The sequence below is a fragment of the Blennius ocellaris genome (assembly GCF_963422515.1).
Source record: "Blennius ocellaris genome assembly, chromosome: 11".
Classification (NCBI taxonomy): Eukaryota; Metazoa; Chordata; class Actinopteri; order Blenniiformes; family Blenniidae; genus Blennius; species Blennius ocellaris.
Window position 1 is genome coordinate 28,846,747 of NC_137660.1, and position 15,334 is coordinate 28,862,080.

General features: G+C 44.8%; 1 protein-coding gene across 1 annotated transcript in view; it reads left to right on the top strand.

Moving 5' to 3' along the window:
- LOC308136257 (polypeptide N-acetylgalactosaminyltransferase 18-like) overlaps positions 1 to 15,334 on the top strand; it is a gene marked incomplete at its 5' end in the record, with an annotated part of 64,020 nt that overhangs the window by 31,035 nt on the left and 17,651 nt on the right. Inside the window, 4 exons of the mRNA XM_080504520.1 lie at positions 282 to 479; positions 7,906 to 8,020; positions 12,654 to 12,839; positions 13,951 to 14,088. Of these exons, the coding sequence (XP_080360646.1) occupies positions 282 to 479; positions 7,906 to 8,020; positions 12,654 to 12,839; positions 13,951 to 14,088 (637 nt within the window). The remainder of the gene's footprint in view (positions 1 to 281; positions 480 to 7,905; positions 8,021 to 12,653; positions 12,840 to 13,950; positions 14,089 to 15,334) is intronic.

Below are 15,334 nucleotides of genomic sequence, written 5' to 3' on the forward strand. Positions count from 1 at the left end.
TGAACTCGTCTGTCTCTGGTTGAACTCGTCTCTCTGTGGTTGAACTCGTCTGTCTCTGGTTGAACTCGTCCCTCTCTGGTTGAACTCGTCCCTCAGGTTGAACTCGTCTCTCTCTGGTTGAACTCGTCTCTCAGGTTAAACTCGTCTCTCAGGTTGAACTCGTCTCTCAGGTTGAACTCGTCTCTCGTCTCTCAGGTTGAACTCGTCTCTCAGGTTGAACTCGTCCCTCTCTGGTTGAACTCGTCTCTCAGGTTGAACTCGTCCCTCTCTGCCCCCTACAGGGCAGAACCGATCCTGCAGCGGATAAAGGAGGACCGGACCCGCGTGGTGTCTCCGTCTTTCGACAACATCAAGTTCGACACGTTTGAGGTGGAGGAGTACCCGCTGTCCGCTCAGGGCTTCGACTGGGAGCTGTGGTGTCGCTACCTCAACCCCCCCAAGTCCTGGTGGACGCAGCGGAACCACACCGCCCCCATCAGGTACACCGGAACATTGCACCTCTTATGATAGCAGGGTGGTGAAGCTTAGGGATTATTTTCACCAACGAAGGTTTCCAGAAGATTGTTTTCAACAGTGTTTGTTTATTTATTTATTTATGTATTTTTTTATTATTTTTTTATTTTTTTTTATTTTTTTTTTATTTAGAGTCATGACTCTGAGTCCTTATTCTCCTGGACTTGGTACTTTTATTTAGACAGTCACTATAGTAACAATCCAACTTGGAGCTTTTAGTTTGACAGTCACTGTAGTAACAATCCACCTGGTGGTTTTATTTTGACAGTTACTGTAGTAACAGTCCACCTGGTGGTTTTATTTTGACAGTCACTGTAGTAACAATCCAACTTGGTGGTTTTATTTTGACAGTCACTGTAGTAAAAGTCCAACTTGGTGGTTTTATTTTGACAGTTACTGTAGTAACAATCCACCTGGGGGTTTTATTTTGACAGTCACTGTAATAACAGTCCAACTTGGTAGCTTTATTTTGACAGTCACTGTAATAACAATCCAACTTGGTAGTTTTATTTTGACGGTCACTGTAGTAACAATCCAACTTGGTGGTATTATTTTGACAGTCACTGTAGTAACAATCCAACTTGGTTTTATTTTGACAGTCACTGTAGTAACAATCCAACTTGGTAGTTTTATTTTGACAGTCACTGTAGCAACAATCCAACTTGGTGGTTTTATATTGACAGTCACTGTAGTAACAATCCACCTGGTAGTTTTATTTTGACAGTCACTATAGTAACAATCCAACTGGTGGTTTTATTTTGACAGCCACTGTAGTAACAATCCCGCCCCTCCCCCGCCCGGGTCTGCCTAGAAAAAAACCAAACTTAACACCATCCCAAGTCTCTTTCAACCTATTTAAATAAATGAGCTCTAATATTACGAGAAGAAAGGTTCTGATAGTGTAAACGAAGTGTAACAACAGAGTTTTTCATCACTGAAGCGTTGATAAGATCGTTTACTGAGCTCATTATTTTTACATTAGAATTTCTTCAGCACTTAATCCCCCTGAATAATTATGGATGTAAATTCTGGTAAACGTCGTGGCGGTTTACTGTCACTGGTGGCGACCCGGGGGCCGAAGCGGCTCCGCGCAGAGCGCTAACATGTGGATCCTGCTTCTAAAGCCGGCGGGAGGAAATGTATTATTTAAACCTTTATTCTTCATGAACGAGTCAGAAAATGGGAGTGTGACCGAAACAGACGTTAGTGTCAGCCCAGAGTATTTGGTTCAGTCCAGAGTATTTGGTTCAGTTTTGGTTCAGTCCAGTTTATTTGGTTCAGTTTTGGTTCAGTCCAGTTTATTTGGTTCAGTTTTGGTTCAGTCCAGTTTATTTGGTTCAGTCCAGAGTATTTGGTTCAGTTTTGGTTCAGTCCAGTTTATTTGGTTCAGTCCAGAGTATTTGGTTCAGTTTTGGTTCAGTCCAGAGTATTTGGTTCAGTTTTGGTTCAGTCCAGAGTATTTGGTTCAGTTTTGGTTCAGTCCAGTTTATTTGGTTCAGTCCAGAGTATTTGGTTCAGTTTTGGTTCAGTCCAGTTTATTTGGTTCAGTCCAGTTTATTTGGTTCAGTTTTGGTTCAGTCCAGTTTATTTGGTTCAGCCCAGAGTATTTGGTTCAGTCCAGTTTATTTGGTTCAGCCCAGAGTATTTGGTTCAGTCCAGTTTATTTGGTTCAGTCCAGAGTATTTGGTTCAGTTTTGGTTCAGTCCAGTTTATTTGGTTCAGTTTTGGTTCAGTCCAGTTTATTTGGTTCAGTTTTGGTTCAGTCCAGTTTATTTGGTTCAGTCCAGAGTATTTGGTTCAGTTTTGGTTCAGTCCAGTTTATTTGGTTCAGTCCAGAGTATTTGGTTCAGTTTTGGTTCAGTCCAGAGTATTTGGTTCAGTTTTGGTTCAGTCCAGAGTATTTGGTTCAGTTTTGGTTCAGTCCAGTTTATTTGGTTCAGTCCAGAGTATTTGGTTCAGTTTTGGTTCAGTCCAGTTTATTTGGTTCAGTCCAGTTTATTTGGTTCAGTTTTGGTTCAGTCCAGTTTATTTGGTTCAGTCCAGAGTATTTGGTTCAGTTTTGGTTCAGTCCAGTTTATTTGGTTCAGTTTTGGTTCAGTCCAGTTTATTTGGTTCAGTTTTGGTTCAGTCCAGTTTATTTGGTTCAGTCCAGAGTATTTGGTTCAGTTTTGGTTCAGTCCAGTTTATTTGGTTCAGTTTTGGTTCAGTCCAGTTTATTTGGTTCAGTCCAGAGTATTTGGTTCAGTTTTGGTTCAGCCCAGAGTATTTGGTTCAGTTTTGGTTCAGCCCAGAGTATTTGGTTCAGTTTTGGTTCAGTCCAGTTTATTTGGTTCAGTTTTGGTTCAGTCCAGTTTATTTGGTTCAGTCCAGAGTATTTGGTTCAGTTTTGGTTCAGTCCAGTTTATTTGGTTCAGTCCAGAGTATTTGGTTCAGTTTTGGTTCAGTCCAGAGTATTTGGTTCAGTTTTGGTTCAGTCCAGAGTATTTGGTTCAGTTTTGGTTCAGTCCAGTTTATTTGGTTCAGTCCAGAGTATTTGGTTCAGTTTTGGTTCAGTCCAGAGTATTTGGTTCAGTTTTGGTTCAGTCCAGAGTATTTGGTTCAGTTTTGGTTCAGTCCAGTTTATTTGGTTCAGTCCAGAGTATTTGGTTCAGTTTTGGTTCAGTCCAGTTTATTTGGTTCAGTCCAGTTTATTTGGTTCAGTTTTGGTTCAGTCCAGTTTATTTGGTTCAGTCCAGAGTATTTGGTTCAGTTTTGGTTCAGTCCAGTTTATTTGGTTCAGTTTTGGTTCAGTCCAGTTTATTTGGTTCAGTCCAGAGTATTTGGTTCAGTTTTGGTTCAGCCCAGAGTATTTGGTTCAGTTTTGGTTCAGCCCAGAGTATTTGGTTCAGTTTTGGTTCAGTCCAGTTTATTTGGTTCAGTTTTGGTTCAGTCCAGTTTATTTGGTTCAGTCCAGAGTATTTGGTTCAGTTTTGGTTCAGTCCAGTTTATTTGGTTCAGTCCAGAGTATTTGGTTCAGTTTTGGTTCAGTCCAGAGTATTTGGTTCAGTTTTGGTTCAGTCCAGAGTATTTGGTTCAGTTTTGGTTCAGTCCAGTTTATTTGGTTCAGTCCAGAGTATTTGGTTCAGTTTTGGTTCAGTCCAGTTTATTTGGTTCAGTCCAGTTTATTTGGTTCAGTTTTGGTTCAGTCCAGTTTATTTGGTTCAGTCCAGAGTATTTGGTTCAGTTTTGGTTCAGTCCAGTTTATTTGGTTCAGTTTTGGTTCAGTCCAGTTTATTTGGTTCAGTCCAGAGTATTTGGTTCAGTCCAGTTTATTTGGTTCAGTCCAGAGTATTTGGTTCAGTTTTGGTTCAGTCCAGTTTATTTGGTTCAATCCAGTTTATTTGGTTCAGTTTTGGTTCAGTCCAGTTTATTTGGTTCAGTTTTGGTTCAGTCTGAATTAAAACTCATTTATTGACGTCAGAAGTGTTGCAGCAGAGAAACGTCTGAAACGTGGAGGCGAAGCAGCCCCAGACCATGATGCTCCCTCCACCGTGCTTTAATAGGATCTCATACCATCCCTCCATCCATCCCTCCCTCCCTCCATCCCTCCATCCATCCCTCCATCCATCCCTCCATCCATCCCTCCATCCCTCCATCCTCCCAGTCCCGGTCCTCGAGGCTCTGCTGTGCATGTGAATGAGCCAGATGTCCAATAGCGGCGCGGCGGGGAAAACCCCCCGGTGGATATGACGGGTATAGATTTCTGCGTTGTGACGCGGGTCAGAGGAGAACGTGTCTGTTTTTGTGTTTTACGGAAAGCAAATCGATGTTTATGGATCCGGAGCGAGACGGGAGGACGTCTCCTGCTCCGTAATGTCACGCTTCTCTTTCCCCTCAAGGACCACTTAACACTTTTGTCCACGCTCAAGCAATATTTTTTTTTTTTTTCCCCCAGAGAAGTGAATCTTACTTTTTAAGGAAACAAGCATTTTTCTGAGTTATTAATCTGAACAATGAGTTTTGGATTTAAAGTTTTGTTTCTCATCAGGACATTAAATCTCTTAATAAAATGGGATTTACTGCATTAAAGTACGGCGCCGTGACATTAATCTGCACCACTTTGAACCGGCAGAGTTTGATGTAGCGTAGCGATCCTTTGCTCACACGAAAAATAAGAAAATAATCGTAAGAACATCCAAGTTACAGAACCTGGAGATTTCAAATTAAAACACAGGCTCCTGTGTAGATCGCTAACGGCTACATTTAGCAGGGTTTGTCGTGCCGCATTAGGTAATAATGGTGCAATATGTGATATTGTAATAAATGTTCAACTCGATCTGTGATAGCGCCGCATTTTGAAAAAACATTCTTGAACGTAGGAATGTAAGAGGCTTCGATGTATTTTGTAATAACTTGATACATTGATAGCATAGCGATAGCATAGCGATAGCAGAGCGATAGCAGAGCGATAGCAGAGCGATGGCATCATGAAAGTATAGTGATAGCATCATGATAGCATCGCGATGGCATCGTGATAGCATCATGATAGCGTCGTGATAGCATAGTGATAGCATCATAATAGCATAGCGATAGCATAGTGATAGCATCATGATAGCGTCGTGATAGCATAGTGATAGCATCATAATAGCATAGCGATAGCATAGTGATAGCATCATGATAGCAGAGCGATAGCAGAGCGATGGCATCATGAAAGTATAGTGATAGCATCGTGATAGCATCATGATAGCGTCGTGATAGCATAGTGATAGCATCATAATAGCATAGCGATAGCATAGTGATAGCATCATGATAGCATAGCGATAGGATCATGATAGCATAGCGATAGTGTCGTGATAACATAGCAATAGCATCATCATAGCATCTCGATAGGATCATGATAGCATAGCGATAGCATCATGATAGCATCTCGATAGGATCATGATAGCATAGCGATAGCGTCGTGATAGCATAGCGATAGCATCATAATAGCACAGCGATAGCAAACCTCCGCTACTTCTACTGCAGATTAAGCTTTAAACACAAAGACCTGACTTCTGCAAACTTTACCGCTGAAAGAGACTTTTTGTTTGTTTGGGGTTTTTTTTGTCATTTCACATCAAATGAAATTCAACTGGAGCCACGAAACACATTGAACCTTCAGAATAAGGCGAACCAAAGTTTCTTTTATTCCAGCAGTTTTCAAACACTTTCAAAAACCGTATCCTCTCTTGTGTTTATGAAGTTTCATTTTACAATTGAAGACGGAGAACATTTCAGCACATTTTCACCTGGAAAATGAAAAAAAAACTACTTTCCTTTTGGTTTCTCTATAAAAACAACTTAATTTGTAAAAAGTGTTGCTTTGGTTTTTCTATCAATTTTGCATCACTTGACAGTTTAAAAGCCTATAGTTTTATTTATTTATTTTTGAAAGCTGCCCCCACAGGAAGGCCGGGCTCATTTATTCATTCGGGGGCAGATTTTTAAAGCCGAAGCTCGACTCGGTGCCAAAACAGGTTTTTTTCTCTCTCTCTCTCTCTTTTTTTTTTTTTTCACGCTGAGCAGTAAACAAGTACATCTCACTCTTCATCCTCGGCACACGGTTCACTTTGCATTCTATTTTTAACAGGCCTGCTCTCCGCCGCCGCACAAAAACCTCATCATGCTTTTTTTTTTTTTTTCCATTTCAAGCGTTTAAAGTTTGAGGGCTTCTTGGTTTCTGCAGCGTCTGAACTCGATTTCCTCTAACGGTTGTGATAAATGTGCGGGAAGGGATTATTATTTATTATTTATTATTACAGACCGTGAGAATAAAGCCTCGATACGTCTAATTTCTTAAAGCAGTCGTCACCTGGAATCGTCAGGAATCACTTAAGTTGTCTTCAAATCAATTCTTAATGTCTTCAGAAAAAAAAACCAAATCAATCATGGAGCTCCTGTGTAAATTGCTAACGGCTAAATTTGTTGCGCTGCATTACATAATAACGGTCCAATATGTAAGATTGTTATAAATGTTCAACTCCATGTGTAATAACGCCGCATTTTGAAAAAACATTCTTGAACGTAGAACTGTAAGAGACTTTGCTGCATTTTGAAGAACTTGATACATTGATAGCATAGCGATAGCATAGCGATAGAATAGCGATAGCATCAATATCTTTTGCTCACACAAAAAATAAAAAATGCTGGTGGAGCAGCAACCAAAAAAGGAAGACAGGCTCATTTTGTGGATCACATGGGGGTCAAAGGTTATACTAGTCCTGTTAGCGGTTAGCGGCTAACTGCTAAATTTGACAGGGTTATGATTCATGACATCATCCTCTTGTGTTGAATATCAAAGCCTGAATTTTGGGGGTTTACGCCCCCTTGTGGACGATTCTGGTTTGAACAAAGAGCTCAAACAGTGGGACTGACGGTGTAGGACTGATGGTGTTGGACTGACGGTGTTGGACTGACGGGTGTGAGACTGACGGTGTTGGACTGACGGGTGTTGGACTGACGCTGTGGGACTGACGCTGTAGGACTGATGGTGTAGGACTGATGGGTGTAGGACTGATGGTGTAGGACTGACGGTGTAGCACTGATGGGTGTAGGACTGACGGTGCAAGACTAATGGGTGTTGGAGTGACGGTGTTGGACTGACGGGTGTAGGACTGACGGGTGTAGGACTGACGGTGTGGGACTGACACTGTAGGACTGACGGTGTTGGACTGACGGGTGTGAGACTGACGGTGTTGGACTGACGGGTGTTGGACTGACGCTGTGGGACTGACGCTGTAGGACTGATGGTGTAGGACTGATGGGTGTAGGACTGACGGGTGTAGGACTGATGGTGTAGGACTGACGGGTGTAGCACTGACGGGTGTAGGATTGACGGTGCAAGACTAATGGGTGTTGGAGTGACGGTGTTGGACTGACGGGTGTAGGACTGACGGGTGTAGGACTGACGGGTGTGGGACTGACGGTGTGGGACTGACGGTGTGGGACTGACGCTGTAGGACTGACGGTGTAGGACTGATGGGTGTAGGACTGACGGGTGTTGGACTGATAGTGTGGGACTGACGGTGTAGGACTGATGGGTGTAGGACTGATAGTGTGGGACTGACGGTGTAGGACTGACGGTGTGGGACTGACGGTGTAGGACTGACGGGTGTAGGACTGACGCTGTAGGACTGACGGGTGTAGGACTGACGGTGTGGGACTGACGGTGTGGGACTGACGGTGTGGGACTGACGGTGTTGGACTGACTGTGTGGGACTGACGATGTTAGACTGACGGGTGTAGGACTGACGCTGTAGGACTGACGATGTTAGACTGACGGTGTAGGACTGACGCTGTAGGACTGACGGGTGTAGGACTGACGGTGTAGGACTGACGGTGTTGGACTGACGGTGTGTCTGTCCTCTGTCTCAGGAGTCCTGCTCTGATCGGCTGCTTCGTGGTCGACCGGCGCTACTTTGAGGAAATCGGCCTGCTGGACGAGGGCATGGAGATCTACGGCGGGGAGAACGTGGAGCTCGGCATCAGGGTGAGACTGCTAAAGACTCAACAAATACACACCGGGGCGGGGGGGGCGGGGGTTGGGGGGGGGGGGGGGGGGCGGTGGATGTTAAAGCTTTGAGTTTGTTTGAGTTCAAGTAAACAATGTGATGATGAAATGTCCTGCAAGACCAGAACAAAGGCTGAGTTTGTTTATCGCTGTTTGCAGATTGAATAAAGTTTCTTCAGGTGATTTTAGTGTTGAAACATCGACGGTTGCTGGTTTGAATCCCAGGAACTCTGGGCCGTCTCATGTTCTAAAACCTCACTGACGCTTTAAAACATGGTACACTTTACAGTTATTACAGTCACTGTAACAACAATCCAACTTGGTACTTTTATTTTGACAGTCACCGTAATAACAATCCAACTTGGTGATTTTATTTTGACAGTCACCGCAACAACAATCCAACCTGGTACTTTTATTTTGACAGTCACTGTAACAACAATCCACTGAACTGTCCATGGTTCTGAACTTGTCTGTTGTTTAAAGGAGGATTGTCAGTGAACTGTCCGTGGTGCTGAACTCTAAAGGAGAGCACCGTGTAGCACCATGTAGCTCAATGTAGCACCGTGTAGCGTTGTGTAGCACCATGTAGCACCATGTAGCTCAATGTAGCTCAATGTAGCACCGTGTAGCACCGTGTAGCACCATGTAGCACCGTGTAGCACCGTGTAGCACCATGTAGCACCGTGTAGCACCGTGTAGCACCGTGTAGCTCCGTGTAGCACCATGTAGCTCCGTGTAGCACCATGTAGCTCCGTGTAGCACCGTGTAGCACCGTGTAGCGTTGTGTAGCTCAATGTAGCTCAATGTAGCTCAATGTAGCACTGTGTAGCACCGTGTAGCGTCGTGTAGCGTCGTGTAGCACCGTGTAGCGTCGTGTAGCACCGTGTAGCACCGTGTAGCACCGTGTAGCACCATGTAGCTCAATGTAGCTCAATGTAGCACCGTGTAGCACCGTGTAGCACCGTGTAGCTCCGTGTAGCACCGTGTAGCTCCATGTAGCACCATGTAGCACCGTGTAGCTCCGTGTAGCACCGTGTAGCTCCATGTAGCACCGTGTAGCACCATGTAGCACCGTGTAGCGCCGTGTAGCTCAATGTAGCACCGTGTAGCTCAATGTAGCACCGTGTAGCACCGTGTAGCACCATGTAGCTCAATGTAGCACTGTGTAGCACCATGTAGCTCAATGTAGCACTGTGTAGCGCCGTGTAGCGCCGTGTAGCGCCATGTAGCACCATGTAGCTCCGTGTAGAACCGTGTAGCACCGTGTAGCACTGTGTAGCACCATGTAGCACCGTGTAGCACCATGTAGCACCGTGTAGCATCGTGTAGCACCGTGTAGCTCCGTGTAGCACCGTGTAGCACCATGTAGCACCGTGTAGCACCATGTAGCACCATGTAGCATCATATAGCACCGTGTGTTGTGAGTCCGTCTGCCTCCAGAAGGAAACCTCCCGACCGGGCAGCAGGAAGCTGGATGACCTTTCCCCGTGACGGACCGAGGGTTTTATCGGTCACATTATTCAGGCGGCTGCGGCACCGAGCTGATTACTGACGACGTCCAGCTGCCAAATAACATTTTAACTGAACATCAGGACATTTCAGCCGTGAATCATTTCTCCTCTGGAACAGACTCGTTTCTCCACATTCACACTTTTTCTTGCTGACTGTCGGTTTCATATCGTGGCTGGTGGTTTCTGGCAGACTGCAGCAGTAAACGAGGATTTTAGATCACTTTCAGGGAGCTTAATGACTTTCCGCCGGTTTTATCTGTAATCTAGAGTCTGGAGGAAAACCTGACGACTCACAGAGTCAGAGTCGGAGTCGTCTCAGGGCTCGTTTCCACGTCGGTGAAAGTGAAAACACAGAACTTTAGTAGTGATTTCTTTGTTTATACGACAACGGAGCTGCGAGTCAGTGAAGAAACTTTTTGAAAACGCTGTGACGCTGTTGGACGAGTCGTTGGATGAGTCGTGGGCGATTTGTTGGACGAGTCGTTGGACGAGTCGTTGGACGATTTGCTAGATGAGTCGTTGGACAAGTCGTTGGACGAGTCGATGGACGATTTGCTAGACGAGTCATTGGATGAGTCGTTGGACGAGTCGTTGGATGAGTCGTGGGCGATTTGTTGGACGATTTGCTAGATGAGCCTTTTTTAAGTGACGGTTTTAAAAGTTTTGAGCTGTTTTAATACAATTTTTGCAGTTTTAGCCATTTTTAAATGACAATTTTACATTTTTTTGACCCTTTTTAATGACATTTTTAACCTCAATTCAATAGCAATTTTAGCCTTTTTTATTGCATTTTTAACAATTTTGTCTTTATTATTGCAATGTTTTGGTGATTAGGTTCAGTAATCTTTATTAATCACAATTTTTGCATTTTTAGACTTTTTTTTTATAGCAAATTCAGAAGTTTATCGCCTTTATTGTCACAATTTTAGCATTTTTGTCCCTTTGATCTCAGTTTGAGTGAGACGATCAGTTGAAGCCTCCGGAGGTTCGGCGCCGACACTCGACCACCGAACCCGACATCACTTCCTGTTTTTATTACCGACACGTCAGGACGACGGGAAAAGTCGATATGTCTCTCGGTTCCCGGTCCAGAGGTTTGACGGAATCGTCTCTTCAGCCTCAGATTGTCCTCCTCCTGCCTCCGAACGGCGGCGTTTCTTCCTCCCGCCTCCGGTTTCGTCTGCTGCCGTTCTTATAAAGACGACTTTCACGGAGCTCTAATATTCCCCGGTCGTTTTTCTCGCTGCTTTCCCCGAATCACAGCAGGGGGTCGTTTAGGATTCGGGACTTCGTTTGTTGTCGTCTCGCTCATTAAACAAAGAAAAAGAAAGGACCTGGCGTGGAGCCAAGATCGCTTCCACGTGGAAACGGCGCGGGACGGTTGTGGCGGGTCGGTTTGTTGGTTTGTTGGTTTGTTGGTTTGTTGGTTTGACGTCGTTTCCAGACGAGTGAAAGAGAAACGAGTTCTGGGACGTTTCCTGTGAGACGTCGTCAATAATAGAGGCAAAGATCCTCTTACTCTGCTCGTCTCCACCTTCCTCCACCTCCAGTCTCAGATTACTGCTCTCTCTATCTCTCTCTCTCTCTCCTGGAGGAGGTGTGGAGGAGGTGTTATACGATCGGAGGGTTTGGCGCCAGGCTGCAGATTAACTCACAAACAATGAAACCAGAAAACAAGGTTCTTTGCTCTCGTGGTCGTCGAGCTGCAGGGAGGAGAGAGGAGGAGGAGGAGAGGAGGAGAGGAGGAGGGGAGAGGAGTAGGAGAGGAGGAGAGGAGGAGGAGAGGAGAGGAGGAGGAGGAGAGGAGGAGGAGGAGAGGAGGAGGAGAGGAGGAGAGGAGAGGAGGAGAGGAGAGGAGGAGGAGAGGAGGAGGAGAGGAGGAGGAGAGGAGAGGAGGAGGGAGGAGGACCCGGGAGGTTTGGTTCAGGTTCAGACCTGAAAGAGTCAAACACTCGACGTATCAAAGAAGTTCGTTTTCACATAAACATCAAAGTGTTGCTGCAGAAACAAGCAGGTTCCTGGTTTGAAAACCAAAAGTAGCAACTGAGCCTCAACAGGAGCTGCTGGTTACCACTGGTTACTACTGGTTACTACTGGTTACTACTGGTTATTATTAATTACTACTGGTTACTACTGGTTACTACTGGTTATTATTAATTACTACTGGTTACTACTGGTTACCACTGGTTACCACTGGGTATTATAATTACTACTGGTTACTACTGGTTATTATTAATTACTACTGGTTACTACTGGTTATTATTAATTACTACTGGTTACTACTGGTTACCACTTGTTACCACTGGGTATTATTAATTACTACTGGTTACTACTGGTTATTTTTGTTTACTACTGGTTGCTATTAATTACTACTGTTATTATTGGTTACTACTGGTTACTATTAATTACTACTGGTTACTACTGGTTATTATTGGTTACTACTGGTTACTATTAATTACTACTGGTTATTTTTGGTTACTAATGGTTACTATTAGTTACTATTAGTTACTACTGGTTACTACTGGTTACTATTAGTTACTACTGGTTGTTATTATTGGTTACTACTGGTTATTGTTGGTGACTACCGGTTAATAATGTCACCATTGGTTACTATTAATTACTAATAGTGACTATTGTCACTGCCTTGTTACTAAAGGTTGTTATTGGTTACCAGTGGTTAGTAATACTAATGGTTACTAATAGTGACCATTGTTACAACTAGTTACTAAAGTTTGCTAGTGGTTACTATTAGCTACTATTGGTTATTAATGGTTATTAACTGTTACTATTGGTTATTAGTTATTTGTCACTAACTAGTTACTAATGTCACCATTGGTTACTATTAATTACTGATGGGTACTAATCATGACTATTGTTACTGCTGGGTACTAAAGGTTACTAATGGTTACTAATACTCACTAATTGTTATTAATAGTGTGTGTGTGTGTGTGTGTGTGTGTGTGTGTGTGTGTGTGTGTGTGTGTGTGTGTGTGTGTGTGTGTGTGTGTGTGTGTGTGTGTGTGTGTGTGTGTGTGTGTGTGTGTGTGTGTGTTGTGTGTGTGTGTGTGTGTGTGTGTGTGTGTGTGTGTGTGTGTGTGCAGGTGTGGCAGTGTGGCGGCAGTGTGGAGGTGCTGCCTTGCTCCCGGATCGCCCACATTGAACGAGCTCACAAGCCGTACACGATGAACCTGACGGCCCACGTGCGCAGGAACGCTCTGCGGGTGGCCGAGGTGTGGATGGACCAGTACCGGAACCACGTGTACATGGCCTGGAACCTTCCTCTGCAGGTGAGTTACCCTCACCTGAGTTACTCTCACCTGTCTGAGTTACCCTCACCTGTCTGAGTTACTCTCACCTGTCTGGGTTACCCTCACCTGTCTGAGTTACCCCCACCTTAGTTACTCTTACCTGTCTGAGTTACCCTCACCTGTCTGAGTTACCCTCACCTGTCTGAGTTACCCCCACCTTAGTTACTCTTACCTGTCTGAGTTACTCTCACCTGTCTGAGTTACCCTCACCTGAGTTACCCTCACCTGTCTGAGTTACTCTCACCTGAGTTACTCTCACCTGTCTGAGTTACCTGTCTGAGTTACTCTCACCTGAGTTACTCTCACCTGAGTTACTCTCACCTGAGTTACTCTCACCTGTCTGAGTTACCTGTCTGAGTTACTCTCACCTGAGTTACTCTCACCTGAGTTACTCTCACCTGAGTTACTCTCACCTGTCTGAGTTACCTGTCTGAGTTACTCTCACCTGAGTTACTCTCACCTGTCTGAGTTACCTGTCTGAGTTACTCTCACCTGAGTTACTCTCACCTGTCTGAGTTACTCTCACCTGAGTTGCTCTCACCTGTCTGAGTTACTCTCACCTGTCTGAGTTACTCTCACCTGTCTGAGTTACTCTCACCTGTCTGAGTTCCACTCACCTGAGTTACTCTCACCTGAGTTACTCTCACCTGAGTTACTCTCACCTGTCTCAGTTACCTTCAACTGTCTGAATTACCCTCACCTGTCTGAGTTACTCTCACCTGTCTGAGTTACTCTCACCTGTCTGAGTTACTCTCACCTGTCTGAGTTACTCTCACCTGAGTTGCTCTCACCTGTCTGAGTTACTCTCACCTGAGTTGCTCTCACCTGTCTGAGTTACCTTCAACTGTCTGGATTACCCTCACCTGTCTGAGTTACCTGTCTGAGTTACTGTTACCTGTCTGAGTTACTCTCACCTGTCTGAGTTACTCTCACCTGTCTGGAGCTCTTATTTTGGCGGTGGTGGCGCCCCCTGCTGGCTTCAACCTTCTCGGGGCTCTTTGGGCCTGAACGTGTTTAAAAACTCAACATTGGGCCCGTCCGTCGGTGAGTGTTACCACGGTAACGGGTGTCGTTCTTCCTCTGTGGACAGAATTCCGGCGTGGACATCGGGGACGTCTCGTCCAGGAAGGCTCTGCGCTCCAGACTCCGCTGTCGCCCGTTCAGCTGGTTCCTGTCCAACATCTACCCCGAGCTGCGCTCCTACAGCGACACCGTGGCCTACGGCGTGGTGAGTCCTGCTAGCAACACCGCTACACCGCGCCGCCGCCGCCGCGCAACCCGACTGTACTGCCAAACCTATTTGCTCGCTCTCCAAATCCTGGGATTATGGCTAGTAGTAGTAGTAGTAGTAGTAGTAGTATAGTAATTTAATTTAAATTTTTTGGAGGGTTTATTGCTCAATAGTGCTGAGTACTACTCAGTACTGCTGAGTATTACTCAGTACTATTCAGTACTGCTGAGTATTACTTAGTACTACTAAGTACTGCTGAGTACTACTAAGTACTACACAGTACTACTCAGCACTGCTACATACTACACAGTACTGCTGAGTACTACATAGTACTGCTCAGTAGTGCTGAGTACTACTCAGTATTACTCAGTACTACTCAGTACTACTCAGTACTGCTGAGTACTACTCAGTACTGCTAAGTACAGCTCAGTACTACTCAGTACTGCTGAGTACTACTCAGTATTGCTGAATATTACTCAGTACTATTCAGTACTGCTGAGTATTACTCAATACTGCTGAGTATTACTCAGTCCTACTCAATACTGCTGAGTATTACTCAGTACTATTCAGTACTGCTGAGTATTACTTAGTACTGCTGAGTATTACTTAGTACTACTTAGTACTGCTGAGTACTACTAAGTACTACTAAGTACTACTCAGTACTACTCAGTACTACTCAGTACTACTCAGTATTGCTCACTACTACTCAGTATTACTCAGTACTACTCAGTATTGCTCACTACTACTCAGTATTCCTCAGTACCACTCAGTAGTACTCGGCGGTGTTTAAACGCCTCCTGCTAGTTGTTCCATAAACGTTCCATCAGCCGCCGCCGTCACATGAAAGCGTTTCCACGGCGACATCTGAGCGTTTACACATCCGACACGAGGAGGATCTCCCGGGAGGCGGCGGCGGAGGCGGACGACCGGGATCCGGATAAACACTGAGCGCGTCGCCGCGGCGACAGGGAAGCCATGTTTACATTGTTGACGTGCAGAATCAAAACAAACACTCGGGGGGGGAAAATCTCTTCAGTCGGAGATTTTGTCTCATTAAAAACAAGTAAATAAACCAAGTTGTTCTGACGGAGACGACTGCAGGTGACGGGAGAAACAGGAAGTACTGCGGTCGGTGTTTTCTACCGTCATAACTCTAGGACTCTATAACGAGCTGGTTTGGACGTATTTATACACAAAATGTGAGCGACGTCCACAAGAAGGAACGACTCTGACTGGTGAAGAT